This window comes from Chaetodon auriga, chromosome 16, assembly GCF_051107435.1.
Source record: "Chaetodon auriga isolate fChaAug3 chromosome 16, fChaAug3.hap1, whole genome shotgun sequence".
NCBI lineage: Eukaryota > Metazoa > Chordata > Actinopteri > Chaetodontiformes > Chaetodontidae > Chaetodon > Chaetodon auriga.
Genome location: NC_135089.1, coordinates 8,064,581 through 8,083,415, shown reverse-complemented (window position 1 = coordinate 8,083,415; position 18,835 = coordinate 8,064,581). Strand labels below are relative to the sequence as shown.

Below are 18,835 nucleotides of genomic sequence, written 5' to 3'. Positions count from 1 at the left end.
TAACTCACATGAATGTATCATCGACTTTGTCCCTCACAAAAATGTAACAGACAAACATTGATGCATCTCACATATGATTATAAACTACACTTTCTTCATGACTAATCAAGAGACACCATTTTCAGCAATATTGCTCACTAACGAGTGAAAGACTCAATGAAGAATGCACGATCTTTTGAATACCATGGACACTCAGGACGATCGTTATATTAAGATTGAGCACATATACATGTACATATGTACTGGCTACTCTTATTTCTTACCCTCAGCTGAAGCATGGGTTGCATACAGATATACAAGCAGTTTGTTTGCAGACTTCTGGTAGAGCTGAACAACTGAGTCATTCAGGGGGTCCTTGTTCTTGTCCAGCCAGCCAGTGATATTGTAGTCCACTGTACCAGCATAGTGAACCAGGGAGAAGTGAGCCTCAGCCTTGCCCTTTCCAGGCTTTGGTTTCTCAAAGGCCTTGGTCTTGCCAAGATGCTGATCATGCAGCTTGTTCTTGAAAGTTGTGTCAGAGGCCTTGGGGAACATGCACTCCTCTTCAAGGATGGAGAAGATGCCCATTGGCTGATGGGGAAATTAGATATTGAAAAATGAAACTCAGGGAGAAAACATTTAAACATGAATCAAGATATCACATCCACCAAAGTGGTTACTTGCCTTCTCGATAAGCTCAATGCAGGCAGCCAAGTCCATACCAAAGTCAATGAACTCCCACTGAATGCCTTCTTTCTTGTACTCCTCTTGCTCCAGAACAAACATGTGGTGGTTGAAGAACTGTTGCAGTTTCTCATTGGTGAAGTTGATGCAGAGTTGCTCCAAGCTGTTGAACTGTAATTCCGGAAAAGTGTTGATAATTTCATGGCAAAATAAGGTTGAATTTGAAACTGCTCAGATATCTTTCAACAACTTACATCAAAGATCTCAAATCCAGCGATGTCCAACACTCCAATGAAGAACTGTCTTGGCTGTTTTGTGTCCAGCATCTCATTGATACGGATGACCATCCACAAGAACATTTTCTCATAGACGGACTTGCACAGAGCACTGACAGCATTGTTGACCTAGAGATAAGGATTTTAGTGTAGGAATTTCTCAAGAGTAATATTTTCATACCAAAATGCAAATTTTCTCCCTATTTTCTTTTTTCAAACATCACATTTTCATTTTTGTTTATTACCTGTGGCACGGTCTGACCTTTGGTCACCATCTCATTTCCGACCTTGACTCTTGGGTAGCACAGAGCTTTCAGCATATCAGCTGAGTTCAGGCCAAAGAGGTAGGAGATTTTATCAGCGACTGATGAAGAGTAACACAAGAAGTACTTAATACACATTAACATGTACTTTATTTTATACAACAGAAAACTTGTATCATGAAAATGTATTATTTTCGCAATTACCCTCAGTGCCATCAGGTTCAGCCTGCTCCTCACGCTGCTTCTGCTTGAATTTCATGTTACCATGATGCATCACAGCTCCAGTCAGCTTGTAGATGTTTATCTTCTCCTCAGCAGTGAAGCCCAAGATGTCAATAGCGGTCTGCATTACACAGGAAATACGTTTATACATATTTTTAAAACTTATATTTACCAGCTTAGAAATCAGTGATGTGTGATCTTACATCTGTTGCAATGAACTCCTCCACATCATTGATGCTTTTGACAGTGATTTCACCCTGACTGATCATTGGATAGTCATAGGGGTTGGTGGTAATCAGAAGAGCCTCTGAAAGACCAGAAAGAAAATACATGAGATTTTCATGTGATATTGTTTCTAGAATGGTTAGATTTTCAACCATCTATTAACTTACCTAGGAGCTCAGGCTTGTGGCCAGTCATCAGCTGATAGAAGATATGGTAGCTCCTCTCAGCAGACAACTGGAAGGTGACACGGGACTTCTCCAGCAGATCTTAGATTCAATACAGATACACAAATTCAGCTGGAGACTGTAGAATTATAGGATTCCAATATACAATTGATATTTAAAGGCAGTATATCAACTGTCCTTACTTCTAATCCCAGTGAAAGCAAGTATCTATGCTTACTTTATCTGTACCGCCTTACACTGCACAAGGTTGTGGGGAGGTGGAAAATGGTCCTAAAAATATTTCACCACCAAACACACCACAGCTATATTTCATGGCAGTCACTCTAATCCCACTGCATTATCTAATATCAAAAATTTGCTATCTGTACAGCATACGACACCCATGACCCTCTCTTCAGTTAAGGAAGAGCTCCCCAAAAAATCTCATTATGCTTATAATGGGGATAAAAAATGGACCACTGTGTGATGTGTTCCAAATAGACCAAAGTCGTAAAATTACAGTATGGGCTACCAAGATGACAAAATTGTAGATAGACTGTAAACATGAATAAATAATTCATAAAAGGCTTTTCCATCAGATTCTTACCACCTCATGTATAAATTTTGTATAAACCGATGTTTTCATTGTGTGAAACACTAATTGAACACATTGTTTTGCACAGATAACGCTCGACTTATACTAGGGTTGAAACTTACATGTTTCAATATCAGCTGAAGCCAGCTTGCCAGAAGAGCCAAAGTGGATCCTGATGAATTTACCCTAGACAGCCAGATCATTGTTAGCATTTCATTTTAGAAGAGAGCAATTAGAAAAAGACTGAGAATCTTGGATGAGATCACTTACAAAACGAGAGGAGTTGTCATTCCTCACAGTCTTGGCATTACCATAGGCCTCCAGCAGAGGATTGGCTGCAACAATTTGGTCCTCAAGGGAGCCCTGCAAGAGAAGATTACATAAGATAAACATCCAAAGCAAATTTACTCTCAGTTTTATCCTAAATAACACATCTTACCTGCATTTTGCCAGGTGTTGGCTCAGCCTTCTTCGCTCCAATAGCTGCAATTGTTGCAAAGTACTGGATGACACGCTTGGTGTTGACAGTCTTTCCGGCACCGGATTCTCCACTGGGGTATAAGAGACACATTTTCAAGATTCTGCTTCATTCACATAAAGTTTCTAAAGTGCTAGCACAACAGTTTGTTTTATACTCACGTAATCAGGACAGACTGGTTCTCACGGTCTGAAATCCAAACATAAATGCCTCACATGAGTTAAAGCATTCCCTCCATAAAGCATTCCCTCAGTACGCATTTGCTTAAGTTGAATTCTACTTCTACATTAGTAACATTGGTCTTACCAGTGAGCATGAACTGATAGGCATTGTCAGAGATGGAGAAGATGTGGGGTGGAGCCTCAATCCTCTTCTTGCCTCTGTATGCTGCCACACATGTAGCATCATATACAGGAAGCCACTTGTATGGATTCACGACAACACAAAACAACCCAGAGTAGGTCTGTAATAGCAGAGAGCATAAACAATATTTAAACATTTGCGTATGTACACATCTAAATACTTTTACATTTTATTCACATTCGAGTTAAGTAAATGCTCACGTAGATCATCCATGATGCATAGCGCTCTTTGAGGTTATACAGCACAGATGGCTCATTGAGGTGGGTCATCATGGCCATGTCCTCCATCTTATCGAACTTTGGAGGGTTCCTGGGATGGATGTCATCCTCTTTTACAGTGACCGTCTGATTAGAATACAAAAGTTAAAAGGCTTTGAGCTATTGAAAGACATTTCATATAAAGCTATATCAGTTAGAAGACATGGACTACCACAGTTAGTGTCTGTAACTGAAACAGATGGACAAAAACACCATGGTATTTCAAATTGTATATATACACCTACCTTTCCACCATCTGTTTCAACTGTGGCTTTGCCACCCTCTCTCTTGGTGAGTTTACCCTTGACATACATCTCATCAGTATCAATCACAAAAAAGGCAGTTTTAGCATCAAATGGAGCAGTCTGGGCCTCAATCCTCTCCTTCTCTGGCTTCCGGAGGTAGATGGCCGCCGGCCCATACTGCTCCATCTCCGCGTCTGTGCTCATGGTGGCACTTTAATGAACACTGAAAATTGGAGAGAGCCAAACATAACTCATAAGTTTTGTTACATAAACTGAAATTAACTAAGTTCCATTATTCTTATTTTGAGGAATTTACCTCAGCTGATGCAAACTGAAATGCCTTTGGTATCCTGTGTTTGTGAAGAAAACAAGTTTTAGACAGACTAAGGTAAAGTTTTGTAATTTCATCTAAAATTTCAACAATAAATTTAACATACGAAGCCTATTAAATAGTCCACATTAAGCATAGTACTTAAATCATGAGCAACAGAAGCAGCTCATCAATGAACAGTGATACAGTACAATAGCATCATAGAGACATGCTATAGAAACAGCTGTGTGTACTCACCCGTCTTTTAATGCCAATCAGTTGGAGCAGATGTCCAGAGCTGCTGTTTTTATATACAACGAGTCTGCCTCCTCAGCATAACTGCAATACTCAATTTGGTCAGGAATGCTTGACACCTTGTTGCTTGATAGTGATATGTCCTGTGTGTGTAAACGCATAAGCCTGCACAAATGAATTGGCATCTTTTATTTTCTACACAAATAATTAACATTTTACAAAGCTGGAGTTCTTTATAACAAATACAATACAATATTGATTGTATCCTTAAAATACTTAGGGATATTGGATTTAAATTAAAATTTGCTTGATGTGCACTAAAATACACAAGTACAGTGTCAATTTAAAATTCCATTTATATCTATGTTCTTGATATTTAACTCAAATTCCTGTTTTCTAACACAACATGAATGCCACTGACACTATCTTAAAAATTATTATCATTTCTGAAAACATTATTAGATTGATTTATGTTTGGAATTGACTGTACCCATAAATACTGTGTTCACTAGTGATGTACACTGTATGCCCAGTAGTTACTGCATTGTTTCTGGGGTGTTTATTACTGTAGATTTATTATTTTTAAATTATTTTAAAAGGAATACTTGTAATTTGACACAGCTCATGGTAAGTGCCTGTGTCCAGTTGATTTTGATATCACAGCCAGTAATGAGTTTTAAATTTGGAGAAGCATCAAAATGTCTGGTATATAGTTACAGGACATGCAAAATTCAGGCTCATGTTCTTTCCATTAACGCTGGATAAGTGTTGTATATCTCCTGGGAACTCAATTTAACAAGGACTGCCAGCTCAGATAATTAACACCAGAAAAAAGTTCTTTCAAACTCCATTAATATTTTGCTGTGAGGGATAAAAATTGTTTAGTTTTGGAATGGAAATACTGACTGATTTATGTTCTGACCGGCAAGTTATTTTATGATGCTAAAGTCTGGGATCCTGTCCAGAATGAACATTCATTTCCATATTTTACACGGACTTGGCTTATTATTTGCCATCTTATCAGCAGATCACGAGGTATTACCATGGTCAAAAATAAAACCAGCTAAGGGAGGGAGCGGTGATTCGTATTTGGCATAGAGAGAAGGGTATATTTATAGGAGAGATTTAGATATGTTAACACCATATGTCAAGTTTAAAGAGATTTATTTTGTCAAGCAATCTTTTTATTTCTGAAATGTACTTCAATAAAACAACAATGTCTGTGTAGGGAAGGTAAAACCACTGCCAGGGATTTATTAAATACAATCAATTCTTTAGGCTCATTGTTGTTTTTCTTGGGTTAGGAAGAACTGCTGAGAAACTGCTGAGCCGATGCAGAGGATTAAGCAGAAGTCACAACCAAAATTGGAAAATGACTGACTTGCTCTACTTGTGTGATGCTGTGGTGTTTTACCAGATGCTGTTGTTACTATCGCACTGAAATGATAATACAAATGATATTAATACTTAAATCTAGAAATAATAATAACAACAAAAACAAGAACAATAGTAATGGAGCTCCCCTAAGGATTCCACCCGCTTGCAGAGAAACACCCCGACCATTTCTTTTGAATTATTTGAGATATGTATATCAATAACTGTGAATCACATAAGTTTCTCTTTTAAAAGTAGCTGACAGAAAAAATGGACTGTACAGACTGGTTCAACCTTGAGAAGTTCCTTGAACTCCCCAAGCAAATTTTTGTGCCCTTGGTCAAAATAAGACCAAAAATGTAGAACACTTCACACATGTAGGCAGATTTACAAATTTTGGGTGTCCGGTAAAAACAATGTATCTCCAAAATGTCAACTTTTCAGAACCTTAGATGAGCAGCCTTGTTTTAACCTGTGTGACAATGGAGTTTTGAGAAAATACTTTTTGTAATGCCTTTCATTGCTATATGCTTATTTTCATTTTGTCCAACAGTGTTAGCTGTATCCCATCATACATTGTAAGCATTGAAATTTACTGTAGGGACACAATTACGATGAGTCTGTAGTAAATAGAGGACACAGCGCAAAATATCAGTTATATGTCTGTATGAAATTTTATGTGAACAGATTACATTCAGACTCAAAATAGTTCAGATTTCCTGAATTCACTGTATTCACTTTTATCACAGTACACAACAATATACAAACTGCCAAAAAATGATGTTCTGAGAAGTATTTTTGTGCACTTCAACTGCTTACTGGTTGTATTAAAATACAACTTTGTCAGCTTTTGAATCTCTATGTTTAACATTCTTAATATGGGTATGATATGTGCTCTGAGGGAGATATCAGATTTTGTAAGGGGCCTGTGTTATTTATTTGATGACTGCTCACATTTTCATTTCGGGTAATGTAGTGCAGCATGATCAAAAATAGAAAGGCATCTAAAAGTCTGGCCTCATATGTCAGTAGGCAGAGGACTCTGAAGGCAAAGACGTCCAGAGTAAACATAAAGGGTTCATTTGCCAAAACAGATACCTCTGTTTTTATTTACTTTCCTACATCATGTTTTTGGGGGTTCCATCCAGGAAATGTCAATCAAATTGTCTTGGTTTATTCATTTTAAGAACAGCTTTTATCTGTTTTTCGCAATTGAACTCATATGAGGTGGTACAGGTGTTCAGATACTAAGAAGCTATCTGTTGCTCCGAAATTAGCTACAGATTGCACAACCGGTATTTTTGCTATAAAATGCAAAAGTGCACGTCTGTATTTTCATAAAGATAATTATCATCACATTGACATTTCAGATTTTTTGGCAGAAATTATGTAAGACAAGCTGATTCTTTTCCTTGTCACACTTCTAGCACACTAATTTATGATAAATATTTCACCATGGTACATCGTATCGGATTTAGATTTAGTGTAGGGTACAATTACCAAGTGTGTAAAAAAATTTTTGATGTTGGTGCTAGACATCACAAAAACAATGGTCATCTGCAAGAGCTCTTCACCCAGCTTACCAGATCAGCAGTGTATACCAACCACACACATTCCAGCCAAGTTAGCTGACTTGAACATTGCATGACTTTTACATATAGATGAAATGAGACGAAACAAAACAGCCCACATTTGATTAATTCATGAAGACACTGTTTATTGACATTATAAGAAGACAATTCAACAGTTAGGTCATATTTTATGCACTCTGTCAAAGGGCTTCAGAAGGATGTCGTCTCTTATTCAGCACTCTCGGCCTGAAAATAAAGAGTAGAATATAATTATTCATCATGTATTATAAATATTTAAGCTATGAATCTCACATGTTTATGAAAGTAAATTTCATGTGTGAGTTTACCATATTACAGTCCCTACTCCAGCTATGCAAAGTAAATAACTAATGGTATAAAGCACACATTTAGGTTATGGTTAAAATTAAACATTCTCATTAAGCTAAAGTGCCCACATAGTAATTTTCCGTGAAATATAATCACATTAATTATTACCTTTCCAGCATCACGGCTCTTGACTCTCAGCTTGTTGACCTGAGACTCAGCAATGTCAGCGCGCTCCTGAGCTTCCTCCAGCTCATGCTGGACCTTTCTCAGCCTGGACATGTGAGTGTTGGCCTGCTCCTCCTGTGAAGGGATTGGAGTTAGAGTATATTGTATTTTTAAATATTCCATGTTATTACTATAGTTCATGTCATTACTGATTTGTACAGCTATCCCATATGTTAAATCACAAAACATTTGACTTACAGCCTCCTCAGCCTGTCTCTTGTAAGACTTGACTTTGAGCTGCAGCTTATCCACCAGATCCTGAAGTCTGGTCACATTCTTCTTGTCCTCCTCAGTCTGTACAAATTAAGAGTTGTTACCAATGAAGTATTCTTCAGAGTAAGACTTCAGAGAATCAAGACGTTAAGAATGTACTGTAGTTTTTTATTAAATAAGTTATATTATCACCTGGTATGTCAGCTCCTTCACTCTCCTCTCATATTTGCGGACTCCTTTCACAGCATCAGCTCCACGTCTCTGCTCTGCTTCAACTTCCGTCTCCAGCTCACGCACCTGAAATGTGACGGTAAATAATTAATCATAAATTTAAGTACTGAGAAAGATTGAATCTATTATCTCATTGAAAGTACAAACTCATATACTATCATCAATTAAAGTATATACAGTCCATACCCTGGACTCCAGTTTCTGGAGCTGCTTCTTGCCACCCTTCATTGCGAGGTTCTCAGCCTCATCCAGACGGTGCTGCAGGTCCTTGACTGTGACCTCCAGGTTCTTCTTCATCCTCTCCAGGTGAGCACTGGTGTCCTGCTCCTTCTTCAGTTCCTCAGCCATCATGGCAGCCTGATATGATGGGCAGATTGAATTAGAATTTTAAGTCTTGACATTAATGGTTGAGCGTGAAGTATTTGGTTGAGTAACATTTTGCATAAAAAAGAAGGCTCACATCAGTGATAGCTTTTTTGGCTTTATCCTCAGCATTTCTTGCTTCCTGAACAGCATCATCCACCTCACCCTGAACCTGGACCAGGTCAGACTCCAGCTTCTTCTTGGTGTTCATAAGGCTGGTGTTCTAAATATTGATCAAGATAGGACAGTGTTTTGTGGATAGATGTGTCTCACATCTTTGATGGGATACAATTTTTGTGAAGGAAGACAAACAAACCTGAGAATGAAGCAGTCCAACACGCTCGCTAGCATCAACCAACTCCTGCTCAGCCACTTTGCGTCCTCTCTCTGTCTGCTCCAGAGCGGCTCTCAGCTCCTCAATCTCAGCCAGCATCAGGCCGTTTCTGCGCTCCACCATGGCAACCTGCTCCTTCATGTCCTCCTGTCCTCTGACAGCATCATCAAGGTGCAGTTGGGCATCCTGACAACATTAAAATGAAGAATTAGTCTTAGCTTTCTTTTGTCTCAATTTTTTAATCATTCAGCAATCACACAAGACTCACCTTGAGCTGTCCCTGGACATTCCTCAGTTGTTTCTGGGCCTCAGCAGCCTGCCTGTTGGCATGGCTCAGCTGAATCTCCATCTCATTCAGGTCTCCCTCCATCTTCTTCTTGACTCTCAGAGCGTCATTCCTGCTCCTGACCTCAGCATCAAGAGTGGTCTGCATGGAGTCAATCACCCTCTGGCTGTTCCTCTTGATCTGCTCCATCTCCTCGTCTTTCTCTGCCAGCTTCCTGTCAACCTCACCTTTGACCTGGTTGAGCTCAAGCTGAACACGGAGAATCTTGGCCTCTTCATGCTCCAGTGTACCCTTAAAATTTCACAAACATAACAAAAGTTACTTTTTGTAGATTTAATATCAAATGTAATATATAGTTACATTTTAACCATGAATTTTATTTTATAAGTGGCCCAATATTGTAATCACATTTTTACCTCAGCTTCCTCCAGTGCTGACTGAATTTCAGCCTTCTCAGTCTCCACAGTCTTCTTGGATTTCTCCAGCTCATGGATACTCTTTCCAGTCTCACCAATCTGTTCAGTCAGGTCTGATATCTCCTCTAAAAGAATTCCGAGTAGACAACCCAAAGATAAATTCAAATTCAGAGACATGAGTAGCTCCTCAAATGTGAATGTTGTTTGTGCAAAAACACAGTTTGAATTAATTAATTCAATTCATTCGTTCATAAAATATCATTTTGAAGGTCAGTTGCATGCTTAATTTTAGCGAGATTGACATACGCTGCAGGTTCTTGTTCTCTCTCTTCATGGTCTCCAGATGATCCAGAGCCTCCTCGTAAGAGTTCTTCATCTTGAACAGTTCAGTGCTGAGAGAGCGAGCCTCCTTCTGAGCTCCTTCCAGCTCAGCCTGGCCCTCCTCATACTTCTGTTTCCATTCTGCCAGGACCTAGAATTGTATAGACGAATTAGCAATATTCCATTATCTTTGTCATTGGCGTGACCTTGTGTTGAGCCTTGCCTTGTTTTCCACTGAAACCACTCACCTTATCAAAGTTCCTCTGCTTCTTGTCAAGGTTGGCAGCCAGAGCATTAGCTCTCTCCACATCAATCATGAGGTCCTCCACCTCACCCTGCAGCCTCTGCTTGGTCTTCTCCAAAGAGGCGCACTTGGAGTTCACAGCCTCAATGGATTCCTCAGCATCCTGAAGACGCTGGGCAAGCTTTTTCCTGTTATGAAGTTTTTTTTTTGTTAGTGGTGAAATATTGAATTAAAACCTACTCATGAAAAAGTAGAAAAGATTATATACTTGGCCTCCTCCAGCTCCTCAGTGCGCTGAATTGCATCAGTCTCATATTTGGTTCTCCATTGAGCCACCTCACTGTTGGCCTTGGACATTCCTCTCTGCAGCTCAGCCTTGGCCTCCTGCTCCTCCTCAAACTGCTCTCTGAGCAGATCACAATCATGGCGGGCTGATTGAACAGAATGGGCCAGGGCGTTCTTGGCCTATTGAACATAACAAAAATTCAGTAATTTACAGGTCAAGCAGGCAAAGAAAATGCAAATAAGTACTTTTTCAAATTGAAACATGTCCATTTAGTCATATTTGCTATTTGGCAAATAGAAATGTTGATCTTTAATTTTATTATCTGACAAAAATGAAATCTGTGAAAAGATTACATTTCGCAATAATACCAATACATATGTTTGGATGTTTCTGCTGTGGGACTGGATGATTGAGCTTTGATTTTTAAAATCTTATTGCACCATTGGCGTATGTATTATTGTACGTGCTTTTTTAACAAGTATATTTGAAAATGAGAACTCAATTCAGCCCTGTGAAATAACAGAACATTTAAACTTGTCATACCTTCACTTCCTCCTCAACGTGCCTCTTCAATTCCTCAATCTGCTGAGTGAAAGCCTGCTTGCCCCTGGTGAGCTGGGAAACCAGAGCTTCCTTCTCCTCAAGCTGGCGAGAAAACTCACCTGAATGACAGAATGTAAAAGTGTTATTTGTCAAGATGGTCATTACTGGTGTCCATGACTAGTTTTAAAACAGATGACTCACCATTCTCTGTCTGCAGTCGGGCCCTCTGTGCATTAATGTCATTCAGCTGGCGAACATTCTCATCATTTTTGGCTTTGAGTTCACTCAGCTGGTCCTCAAGAGTTCTGCACATTTTCTCCAAGTTGCCCTGTAAACACCAAAAAATATGTATTCTTATTATCGGGTATTTTCTAAACTTAAATCTACTGCCAGTTTTACTGCTTACAGCTCATGTTTCTGAGCATAATGAAGGGAAAATCGCACACTTATAAACAACCCACGCACCTTAGCTTTTGCAACAGCCTCCATGTTGCTGGAGAGGTCATCAATCTCCATCTTGTACTCGCTCTTCTCCTTCTCTAGCTTCTGCTTGACACGCTGGAGGTTGTCGATCTGCTCTCCCAGCTCAGCAACACTGTCAGCCTGCTTCTTGCGCAGAGCTGATGCGGTAGCTTCATGCTGCAGGGTTGACTCTTCAAGATCACGACGCAGCTTCTGGAACTCAGCCTCACGCTTCTTGTTCATCTCAATCTGAGCAGCTGTTGCTCCACCAGCTTCCTCAAGCCTCTCACTGATCTCCTCGAGCTCCCTGGAGAGGTCAGCCCTCTGCTTCTCAACCTTAGCACGAGCAGCCCTCTCAGCCTCAATCTCTTCTTCCAGCTCCTCAATACGAGCCTAGATTTGATGATAGTAATATCAGGAAGGCTTATTAACTTGAACATGTTTCTGATTCACTGACTTGATGACTCATGAAATACAGTATGTTACCTGGAGTTCCTTGATCTTCTTCTGAAGCTGAGCACCAAGAGACTGTTCATCCTCAATCTTGCTGAGGAGCTGGCTGGTCTCAAAGTCCTTCCTGGATGAGGATACAAAGAAAGTTTAAGTCACAGTTTATACTGATGTTGGAGTATAATGTTTGAAATGCTGAAAAGACGATTGATTGAACCTCAAACAACCAAAAAACTTACTTCTTGATTTTCTCATCAGATTGCTGTTTGTCATTCTCCAGATCCATAATGGATTCCTGGGCCAGTTTCAGGTCTCCTTCAAGCTTCCTCTTGGCTCTCTCAAGGTCCATGCGGAGCTTCTTCTCTTGCTCCAGTGATCCTTCAAGCTATCACATGACAGTTAATGATAGTTGATTTGAGGCATTTAAAAGACAGAGCATCAGTGCCAAGAGATGTTGAAATGTTCACAATATATATTGCTTTGAATCTGTATCATGGAAGGCCATTTAAAGCATAAGCTACATGGCAATAGAAACACACTATCAAAACAACTGTTTTCTCACATCATCCACTTGCTGTTCCAGCTTTGTCTTGGCTTTGGTCAGAGTGTTGACTTTGTCCTCCTCTGCCTGGAGATCATCAAGTGTTTGCTGATGGGCCTCTTGGAGGGCTTTCTTCTCCTTGGTTAACTTGGCAATGGCCTCATCTTGAGATGCCATCTCCTCTGTCAGGTTTTTCACCTAAAATGATGGGACAGGTTTGTTATTTTCTTCCCTTTATATGCATGGAGTCTAAGTTTGAAAGAATGTAGGTTTAAAATCATTTGAACCTTGTTTTCTGTAGCATGTTTCTCTTTCTCCACTTTAGCCAAGGTGAGCTCCAAGTCATCAATATCTTTCTTCAGCTCAGAGCATTCATCCTCCAGCTTCCTCTTCTTGGCCGTTAGCTCAGCATTGATTTCCTCTTCATCCTCCAGTCTCTCAGTCGTCTCTTTGAGTTTGGCCTCGAGCTGTATCTTGCTCTTGATGAGCCCTTCACACCTTTCCTCAGCATCAGAAAGGTTCTCAACTTCCTATCGTACATTTAAAAGAGACAATAATTAGTGTGTTATTTTCAAGATTTTAAAATTTTCTGGTTTTAGAGGACATTAAAGGTATGTGACTTCTTATCTCATCCAGATATCTGAAAATGTGAGCAATAGTGTTCCATCGGTGAAGTGTATAGGTCATAGAATTACGTGTCCTTTTATTTCCTACTCACAGCTGCCACTTGGAGTTGCAGGTCATTCTTTTCCTGCAGCAGGGAAACCATCTTCTCCTCCAGTTCCTTCTTCTTAGCCAGTGCAGCAGCCAGGTCTGATTGCATCTTGTCATAGTTCTCCTTCATCTGCTGCAGCTCCTTCTCAGTCTCAGCACTCTTCAGAAGAGGCTTGATCTTGAAGTACAGTTTCAGCCATGGCCAGTTCTTCACATTCATGAATGAGCGAATGTTGTACTGGATGGAATAGATAGATTCTCTATAAAAGATAAAAAGAAAGTATCATTTTGTGATTTTGTTGCTTTGTGGAACTTTTACTGCATCAATAAAACCTCAATCTTTGATATATGGATGTTATCAGTGTAGACATGACAATTCAGTGTATTATTTTAAATTCATACTTCCTCTCCATCATCTTAACATGACAAACTGTGGACGAGTACAATATAATATCTGGACATTATTGGTCAGAACAGTTCAGTATGAGAATACTACCTCCTCTCCATCATCTTGACAAACTCCTTCCTCATGACATATCCTCTGCAGAGAGCCTGAGTCATGGTCACCAGTGTAGCCAGTTTCTCATCTCTCATCTCCTCCAGGGTACCCAACAGACCAGCTTTGAAAAACACCTGTGGTGTTTCAGGACAACAACAACAAAAACAAAAAAAAACTTAAACACACATGCCCATAAGAGAACAACTACTGAAACCATGTAGTCTACAAGGGTGAACCTTCGTGTGTCCAAACTTGTACTGAGTGTGGTCCACATCAATGGAGCCCAGCAGCTTCTCTGAAGCTTTCTTGTTGTCAATGAACTGTCCCTCAGGGATGACGCTGGCGTTCAATACTTTGTATCTACAAGAGAATATGGTGTTGTTGCTTAAATGTATCTCCCATCTTCTCCTGGTGTTTAGCATCACAGTACTTCTACTAAAATCAGGTTGGCTTGCTTATAATGACAACTGCAGTCACCTCTGCTTGAAGTCACCGTAGAGGATTCTGCTGGGGAAGCCCTTTCTGCAGATTCTGATGCCTTCCAGCACACCGTTACACCGCAGTTGGTGGATGACCAAGAAGTTCTCCATCAGACCTGCAAATCGCACACTTATTGAAACATTTCTTTACATGACCATGTTATTCATGGTGTAGTGCATTACATTAGGTCAGCCAACCACACAACCCCTTACCTGGGGTCTTTGATTCATTGGGAATCAGGCATCTGACAAAATGAGGGTGAGTGCTCCTCAAGTTGGTCATCAGCTTGCCCAAGTTCTCCTGTGGATCAGCATCATAAGATATTAGGTCATCACTTTTTTTGAGATCAAGTTTTTAATTGTTATCCAAAGATATGAAAAAAATACATACTCTGAAAAGAGCAGACACAGTCTGGAAGGAACCACCCTTCTTCTTGCCACCCTTCTTGCCACCACCAGAAGCCTCTGGATTGCAAAATATTAAATTTCATCAATGACACTGAATAAATAACACTGGAGTGGAATATGGATTTGTTTTTTCAATTCACATGACTATATTACCACAGAGTAGTTATGAGCATCCTACTCGGCCTGACTTGCCTCAATAAACTTACTGCATCTCCCATAACATCACAAACTGTGCTTTCTGATCAGCAGCCAATAGCTAATAAAGATAGCGAAAGAATAACATGGCTATCTTCAATCATAAAAAATAGTTGGTTGAAACATCTGTTCTGGATACACAGAGTTTCCGAATACTCATTCTAATTTCTTACCCTCAGCTCCAGCATGGGCTGCATACAGGAAGGCCAGCAGTTTGTTTGAAGACTTCTGGTACAGCTGAACAACTGAGTCATTCAGGGGGTCCTTGTTCTTGTCCAGCCAGCCAGTGATATTGTAGTCCACTGTACCAGCATAGTGAACCAGAGAGAAGTGAGCCTCAGCCTTGCCCTTTCCAGGCTTTGGTTTCTCAAAGGCCTTGGTCTTGCCAAGATGCTGATCATGCAGCTTGTTCTTGAAAGTTGTGTCAGAGGCCTTGGGGAACATGCACTCCTCCTCAAGGATGGAGAAGATGCCCATTGGCTGATGGGGAAATTTTAGATTAGATGTTGGGGGGGCAAACATTTTCACATAAATCAAGATATGACATCCACCAGAGTGGTTACTTGCCTTCTCGATAAGCTCAATGCAGGCAGCCAAGTCCATACCAAAGTCAATGAACTCCCACTGAATGCCTTCTTTCTTGTACTCCTCTTGCTCCAGAACGAACATGTGGTGGTTGAAGAACTGTTGCAGTTTCTCATTGGTGAAGTTGATGCAGAGTTGCTCCAAGCTGTTGAACTGTAATTATGGAAAAGTGTTGATAATTTCATGGCAAAATAAGGTTGAATTTGAAACTGCTCAGATATCTTTCAACAACTTACATCAAAGATCTCAAATCCAGCAATGTCCAACACTCCAATGAAGAACTGTCTTGGCTGTTTTGTGTCCAGCATCTCATTGATACGGATGACCATCCACAAGAACATTTTCTCATAGATAGACTTGCACAGAGCGCTGACAGCATTGTTGACCTAGAGATAAGGATTTTAGTGTGGGTATTTCTCAAGAGTAATATTTTCATACCAAAACGCATTTTTTTCTCCCTATTTTGTTTTTTTTTCAAACATCACATTTTCATTTTTATTTTTTACCTGTGGCACGGTCTGACCTTTGGTCACCATCTCATTTCCGACCTTGACTCTTGGATAGCACAGAGCTTTCAGCATATCAGCTGAGTTCAGGCCCAGGAGGTAGGCGATTTTATCAGCCACTGGTGGAGAGAAACACGAGAGGCGTGAAATACATATTAACTAGTATTTTACACACCAGAAAACTTACATAATGAGAATGTATTGTCTTAGCAATTACCCTCAGTGCCATCAGGTTCAGCCTGCTCCTCACGTTGCTTCTGCTTGAATTTCATGTTACCATGATGCATCACAGCTCCAGTCAGCTTGTAGATGCCCAATTTCTCCTCAGCAGTGAAACCCAAGATGTCAATAGCACTCTGCAATGTAAATGAAGCAACGTTATTAGTATGTGAAACATTTTCTCCTTTATAGGAGCTGCATAAGTAAATAGTTGTCTTACATCTGTTGCATCAAACTCCTCCACATCATTGATGCTTTTGACAGTGATTTCACCCTGACTGATCATTGGGTAGTCATAGGGGTTGGTGGTGATCAGAAGAGCCTCTAGAGGAGGACAATAGAAATATAGAGTTTTTCAATGTTTTCTTGTGATATTGTTTACATTTCTCTTTCAAATGTATATCATCACATACCCAGGAGCTCAGGTCTGTGACCAGTCATCAACTGATAGAAGATATGGTAGCTCCTCTCAGCAGACAACTGGAAGGTGACACGGGACTTCTCCAGCAGATCTAAGAATAACAAATTTAACTGAAAACTTTGAGATTACTGTATTACATTATAATGTATTACTTTCTCAGAGACCAAATTTATTTTTAACTCACACCATACTTGAAACTTACATGTCTCAATATCAGCTGAAGCCAGCTTGCCAGTAGAGCCAAAGTGGATTCTGATGAATTTACCCTAGACAGCCAGATCATTGATAACATCAGTTTTTGTAATTTAGCAACAAAAATGTCTCAAGATATTTCCTCTATTACTTACAAAACGGGAGGAGTTGTCATTCCTCACAGTCTTGGCATTACCATAGGCCTCCAGCAGAGGGTTGGCTGCAACGATCTGGTCCTCAAGGGAGCCCTGCAAGAGAAGAATTGGGTTACATAAGTTGTACATTTAAAAACGTTTCTTCTGACAGCTTTATTCTAAATAGCATATCTTACCTGCATTTTGCCAGGTGTTGACTCAGCCTTCTTGCCAGCTCCAATAGCTGCAATTGTTGCAAAGTACTGGATGACACGCTTGGTGTTGACAGTCTTTCCGGCACCGGATTCTCCACTGGGGTATAAGAGACACATTTTCAAGATTCTGCTTCATTAGCATAAAGTTTCTTAAGCGCTAGCACAACAGTTTGTTTTATACTCACGTAATCAGGACAGACTGGTTCTCACGATCTGAAATCCAAACATAAATGCCTCACATGAGTTCTATTTTTAGCACTTCATCGGTAAGCTTTTGCTTAAGTTGAATTCTACTTCTACATTAGTAACATTGGTCTTACCAGTGAGCATGAACTGATAGGCATTGTCAGAGATGGAGAAGATGTGGGGTGGAGCCTCAATCCTCTTCTTGCCTCTGTATGCTGCCACACATGTAGCATCATATACAGGAAGCCACTTGTATGGATTCACGACAACACAAAACAACCCAGAGTAGGTCTGTAATAGCAGAGAGCATAAACATAGTTACCATTAGGATACACTTATATACATTGTACAGACTCATTGAATTAGTAAAATGGAAACTTACGTAGATCATCCATGATGCATAACGCTCTTTGAGGTTATACAACACACAAGGCTCATTGAGGTGGGTCATCATGGCCATGTCCTCAATTTTGTCATACTTTGGAGGGTTCCTGGGATGAACATCGTCCTCTTTTACAGTGACTGTCTGTGGAGTTAATACAGTAAAACATGTTTACTTTGAAATCATTTCAAATGAAGTGTTCATCAGATTGATGCCATTGCTGTTCATGGTGTCAGTTTGAATTTAAAAAACAATGCTAAACAAATAGCTCACTTAATGCTTGACAAGATATCCTTTTAATAAAATGTTGACATTATCTCCTCCTTTTGGAAGGGGTCTTAGATGAAACTCAACTGTGTATTTTTGCTGACAAATGTAAAATAATGAATCACCTACCTTTCCACCATCTGTTTCAACTGTGGCTTTGCCACCCTCTCTCTTGGTGAGTTTACCCTTAACATACATCTCATCAGCATCAACCACAAAAAAGGCCGATTTGGCATCAAAAGGAGCAGTTTGTGCCTCAATCCTCTCCTTCTCTGGCTTCCGGAGGTAGATGGCCGCCGGGCCATAGGCCTCCATCTCCGCGTCTGTACTCATGGTGGCACTTCAGTGGAGACTGAAAAGATAAAGAATCCACAATTGTGTTAACATATCAACATGGTATAGGGGTGGTCTTCTATCCAGCAGATGGTAGAGATTTCAGGGTTTTTTTTTTATAGCAACATCTTTTACCTGAGCTTGTTCTGAAAGAGAATGAGTGGTGCAGTCTCTGGTGCAGTCCCAAGATGCTATAAAAAATGATTAAACATGAACATGTTTGGGTCAGTTTGACTCATCAAAGTTCAATGCTCTCACATCCCCTCATCTGCCCTCACAACCAAAGAAACATAGAATTGCTCTTAATGATCATTTACAATGTATGTGATGAGACAGGGTGTGTATTAGATGTCGATACAAACTATTTAATTCTGTGGGTGTGTTTTGGAAGGAACGTTTTTAAATGTATTGTTTTAGAATAATGTCCACTCAAAGCTACTACCAAGGTAACTCTGAGAAAGAATTGTGGACAATATGCATGAGGAATTACTGACTGATAAATAAGAGCACAAACTGAGGTGGCAGTGAATGCACTCACCTGTGTTGGAGCCTATCAGTTCATGCAGAAGTCCAGAGCTGCCACTTTTATAGAGGGTGG

The 18,835-nt window shown here is 40.0% G+C and overlaps 1 protein-coding gene across 1 annotated transcript in view; it reads right to left on the bottom strand.

Annotated features, from left to right (window-relative positions):
- LOC143333846 (uncharacterized) overlaps nt 1-18,430 on the bottom strand; it is a 44,698-nt gene extending 26,268 nt beyond the window's left edge. The window contains 56 exon segments of the mRNA XM_076752209.1: nt 264-570; nt 664-834; nt 918-1,067; nt 1,184-1,302; nt 1,406-1,544; nt 1,627-1,730; nt 1,816-1,914; nt 2,530-2,593; nt 2,678-2,770; nt 2,847-2,958; nt 3,047-3,074; nt 3,192-3,348; nt 3,449-3,592; nt 3,751-3,961; nt 5,730-5,752; nt 7,756-7,887; nt 8,011-8,106; nt 8,218-8,322; nt 8,443-8,613; nt 8,717-8,842; nt 8,936-9,139; nt 9,222-9,412; nt 9,415-9,473; nt 9,475-9,530; nt 9,656-9,780; nt 9,962-10,127; nt 10,225-10,408; nt 10,489-10,685; nt 11,050-11,168; nt 11,251-11,377; nt 11,515-11,904; nt 11,998-12,088; nt 12,201-12,346; nt 12,524-12,700; nt 12,790-13,032; nt 13,221-13,476; nt 13,713-13,849; nt 13,952-14,075; nt 14,193-14,310; nt 14,408-14,495; nt 14,586-14,659; nt 14,971-15,277; nt 15,365-15,535; nt 15,619-15,768; nt 15,889-16,007; nt 16,106-16,244; nt 16,328-16,431; nt 16,521-16,619; nt 16,731-16,794; nt 16,876-16,968; nt 17,052-17,166; nt 17,255-17,282; nt 17,390-17,546; nt 17,638-17,781; nt 18,034-18,256; nt 18,373-18,430. Of these exon segments, the coding sequence (XP_076608324.1) occupies nt 264-570; nt 664-834; nt 918-1,067; nt 1,184-1,302; nt 1,406-1,544; nt 1,627-1,730; nt 1,816-1,914; nt 2,530-2,593; nt 2,678-2,770; nt 2,847-2,958; nt 3,047-3,074; nt 3,192-3,348; nt 3,449-3,592; nt 3,751-3,961; nt 5,730-5,752; nt 7,756-7,887; nt 8,011-8,106; nt 8,218-8,322; nt 8,443-8,613; nt 8,717-8,842; nt 8,936-9,139; nt 9,222-9,412; nt 9,415-9,473; nt 9,475-9,530; nt 9,656-9,780; nt 9,962-10,127; nt 10,225-10,408; nt 10,489-10,685; nt 11,050-11,168; nt 11,251-11,377; nt 11,515-11,904; nt 11,998-12,088; nt 12,201-12,346; nt 12,524-12,700; nt 12,790-13,032; nt 13,221-13,476; nt 13,713-13,849; nt 13,952-14,075; nt 14,193-14,310; nt 14,408-14,495; nt 14,586-14,659; nt 14,971-15,277; nt 15,365-15,535; nt 15,619-15,768; nt 15,889-16,007; nt 16,106-16,244; nt 16,328-16,431; nt 16,521-16,619; nt 16,731-16,794; nt 16,876-16,968; nt 17,052-17,166; nt 17,255-17,282; nt 17,390-17,546; nt 17,638-17,781; nt 18,034-18,237 (7,717 nt within the window). The 5' untranslated portion in view covers nt 18,238-18,256; nt 18,373-18,430.
- Nucleotides 18,431-18,835: the final 405 nt, after the last annotated feature.